This window comes from Prunus mume, linkage group LG6, assembly GCF_029339155.1.
Source record: "Prunus mume cultivar Tortuosa linkage group LG6, ASM2933915v1, whole genome shotgun sequence".
Lineage (NCBI taxonomy): Eukaryota > Viridiplantae > Streptophyta > Magnoliopsida > Rosales > Rosaceae > Prunus > Prunus mume.
Window position 1 is genome coordinate 12,155,619 of NC_142703.1, and position 4,308 is coordinate 12,159,926.

The window sequence follows — 4,308 nt, forward strand, 5'->3', positions numbered from 1 at the left end:
ACAATTTGGAGAACCAGTTTGATTTGTATTTTGCTTTTGTATTGCACCTACTTATTTCATGGTTGTAACTTGTAGGGGTAGATCTGTGGTAGAGACAAGACAGAGAAATGGTGGCCTGGGTGGCAGGGATAAGGGTGGGAATGGTAGCTTATGCACTCCCTTGATATAAATTATAATCCACATTGAAGATGTTAGACCAAGTTCCAAGGAAATTTTTATTTATTTATTTATATTTATCCGAATCCAATCTGAAATCTCTAGGAAACTCATACAGATATCCGAACCAGGATGTATGATATATTATTGAATATAACATGTAATTGTGTATGCTTATATATACTTAAGCATACAAAGACTGATCATAGCAGCAGCAAACACACTTCTTAGATCAGAATGGGAAAGAAAGTGGCCATTATAGGAGCTGGAACTAGTGGCCTTCTTGCCTGCAAGTACACACTTTCAAAGGGCTTTCAGCCCATTGTGTTTGAATCTGCAAGCACCATTGGAGGAGTTTGGACCAAAACTATTGAGACCACCAAGCTCCAAACTCCTAGAGAAGCTTACCGATTCTCAGATTTCCCACGGCCATCTTCCGTGACAGAGGACTTTCCTAACCAACATCAGGTTTTGGATTACATCCAATCATATGCTCACCATTTTGACTTGCTCAAGCATATCAAATTCAACACCAAAGTTTGTTGGATTGAGTATGAAGGCTCCTCTGAGGATGAGATGCAAGCTTGGAGCTTGTGGGGTGGCTCTGGAGAGCCTTTCAGCTCCAAAGGGAAATGGAAAGTTGTAGTAGAAGACAAACAAAGCCTTTCAACTGAGGTACAAGTATAATATGTACAATCGAGTTTATATTTTATTATCTTATGTATTTAGACTGTCAATAAAAAAAGTGGAGTTTGATATATACCAAGTTACCTGCCTGGTTCAGTCAAGATGTTCTTTTCTTTGCCTTGCAGATATGGACCAATATTTCGGACTAGTTTGGCGGGTAGACAGGTTGTAATCACAGCTGATCCAGAGTTCAATAACTACATATTTCAGCAAGAAGGGAGGATGGTGGAACTGTGGTACTTGGACACGTTTTCGAAGATCTTCGTCCATGAAGGCGAATCTAAGATGAACGCAGTTGGTATGGTACACAAGTATGTAAGGAGCATTTTCTTGAATCACTTTGGTGCTGAGAGGCTTAAGGAGAAGCTGCTCCCTCAAAAGGCTTAAGGAAAATTTTTTGTAAGAGGATTTTTCAGTTCAGCTGGTATTTTGGGGCTTGTTTGCCACCTTTGAGTCTATTTCTACAGTAATAGCATTAGCTTTCAGTTTACTGGCAGAGCATCCTTCTGTTGTAGAAGAGTTGACGGTACGTAGACAAAGTTTGAGCTTCAATTTCATTTTCATAACTCCTCTGTTTAAGACCCTAATGATCAATTATCTTTTGTGGTCAGGCTGAGCATGAGGCAATTCTCAAAAACAGGGAAAATCCAAATTCCTCACTCACATGGGACGAATATAAATCGATGACTTTTACTCTTCAGTTTAGTTCCCGAAGCTCAACAAGCATTTCCTTCTTCCTTGCACAACAGCTTAGAAAAAGACTTATAATTTGCTGGTCCTCGGAAAACATATAGGTTATCAATGAAATTCTTAGGCTGGGAAATGTTGCCCCTGGCTTATTACGTAGAGCTTTGAAAGATATCCCAGTAAAGGGTAAGTCCTCAATTACAAATAGCTTAGGCCTTTTGCTTTTAACAGCAAATGGATTCTTACTAAAATGTTTCCAGTAAATGCTTTGCAGGGTTTACAATTCCAGAAGGCTGGACCATTATGGTTGTCACCTCTGCACTTCAGTTAAGTCCCAACACATTCGAGGATCCCCTTGAGTTCAATCCATGGCGTTGGAAGGTTCGTGTCCCTGGGATGGACTGAGTATCATTGTCGTTTGTTCAAATGACTTCAATTTTTAGCAGCTAATTTTACTTTATATTTATTTGATGAAATTTAGGTCCTTGACTCATATGCTGTGTCCAAGAACTTCATGCCTTTTGGTGGAGGAATGAGGCAATGTGCAGGGGCAGAGTATAGTAGGGTTTTCTTGGCCACCTTTCTCCATATCTTGGTCACCAAATATAGGCACATTTCTTTTCTTTCACCACAAGTTACGAATCTACTGTGTGTTTTACAAGGTTTTTATCAGAGCTAAGTCATCTTTGTCGACACAAAAAAAGCTAAGTCATCTATTGAATCTCTGTTCATAGGTGGACAACAATCAAAGCGGCACGCATTGCTCGAAACCCTATTTTAGGATTTGGGGATGGAATTCACATAAAGTTCGAGGAGAAGAAAACCTGAGATGAATTTTTTTTTTTTTCTCCTAAATTGATCAAACACTTAGGTGCTACCTATATATATAATCAAATTGAGTGTTTCACATTATTAACAACAAAAACATACACATGCAAGGGGGTGTAGCTCAAGTGGTGAAGAGCATTTACTCATGCATTTGAGGTCTTAGGTTTCAAATCATCCTACCCAATGGTGGATCTAGGAATTTTTATAGGGGTGGGCTAAATTTTTTGTTTTTGTTTTTGTGATATCTATTATAATGGTGGTTATGCCCCCCCTAAAATATAACAATGGTTATGGTTAACCATCATCATATAAGCCAAGCTTTAGGAAGCAAAAGTAACTTAAAAGAACCAGAAATTCAAAAAAGAACACAGAAGAATCTCAGAGAAATTGAAAAGTTCAAAAATTTAGTAAAGGCTTCGTGCTTAAATTCAGAATGGAGCTTCAAAAAGTAGAAATTGAAATAAAGATATGAGAAATTATAGAAGTATCGAGATGAGCTCTAATACCATCATAACAATATGGATTGAGCAAAAGAAAGATTATAGCATAAAAAGAATTACAGAGAAAAAAACCAGAACCTCATGCTTATATTTGTATATTTAATCTCCAGTAAATAATTTAAAGATTTTCAAGAAAAAATAATAATTTATAAGAAAACAATGAATTGCAACAGACAAAATAGAACAAAGAGGAAATTATAATTTACCTTTATAATAAACAATCCATTATATTACCTTTATGAAGCACGTGGGGCCTTACTTTGGGAGGTTGTGAGGCCATATGGAGCACATATCAACAACATTTATGATATTAAAAAGTATTTTTCTTTATTATAAAAATGCATCACAGGGGCTCTAAAGTTATATCAAATGAATTCCAATCAATCTAATGGTTGGGATTATGTAAGGGTGGGCTTATGTCTACATAGAGGTGTAGGCTAATATTTGATTTACCTAGTTTGGGCTTGGACAACATAGCCTAAGTTGTATATTCTAAAAACTTAGCACTGAGCTAGAGCCCACTCGAGCACACACTTAGATCCGCCTGTGCTCCTACTTTGATGATCGGTTATATTAAAAAATTAAAAAAAACCATACACATTACTTTGTGTATTACCTATTGGCATCTGAGGTTTTTATTTTTGAAGAGGTTGGCTTCTTAAGTTTTTTTTAATTTTTTAATGTGTAAACAAAATCAGTTAATAAAAAGAAAAAGTTTTCGAAAAATTGAAGAACCCCAATCTTAAAAGTTTGAAACGGACTAAATCATAATTTCATTTTAACAAGCAGCGTTGGGAACATGTGGCATTAATGTAATTTTTGTGATCCTTAATGTGAAGAAATTTTGGGCCTTATGTTTGCTTGAAAAAATGGGGACCAATTTAAAATAAACAGCTAGAGTCTTCCTACATATTAAATAGAATTTTAATTTGAATGCCTCTGCTAAGTTTTAATGTACCTGAGTACGATTTTTAATACACCAAAATAGATTTTTTTTTTTTTTTTTTTTTTTTGAGGGGGTGTTAGTTGGATTAGCCCAAACATTTGGTGTGTTCCCAAATAGTTTTGGATTCAAGTTCGAGATACCCGTGTGTGAGTTTCCCCCCCTCCATTCGCCTTCCTAATTTTGACCAAAAAATAAAATAAAAATTTAGCATGCCTACGTAAATAGAATTTTGAATGCACTGAAATTTTAATACATTTTGACCTAAAATCAACCACCAACTAATGGCGGCGCCTCCTAATACTTCAAAACTGTTACCCATAGAGAAGGCAACTTATTTTCTTTGTTTTGTTTCTGATTAGTGAGCAGAAATTGTGAAACTTAAGCGAAAAAAAGGCTCATACATACGTCCTTCAAAGAAGAAAAAATGAGAGAGTTATCCTGCTTCCTTAATAAAATAAAAAATAACAAAGAAAGGGAAATAACTGGACATTTCGTACCTATGAT

The 4,308-nt window shown here is 35.9% G+C and overlaps 1 protein-coding gene across 1 annotated transcript; it reads left to right on the forward strand.

Moving 5' to 3' along the window:
* The first annotated feature begins 393 nt into the window (after window positions 1-393).
* LOC103334786 (cucurbitadienol 11-hydroxylase-like) lies at window positions 394-2,464 on the forward strand. The gene is given in 8 exon segments (XM_089055059.1): window positions 394-749; window positions 969-1,216; window positions 1,218-1,369; window positions 1,455-1,542; window positions 1,636-1,716; window positions 1,805-1,911; window positions 2,012-2,139; window positions 2,265-2,464. Coding segments are annotated over 8 exon segments (1,254 nt in total). The 3' UTR covers window positions 2,359-2,464.
* The last annotated feature ends 1,844 nt before the right edge of the window (window positions 2,465-4,308 follow it).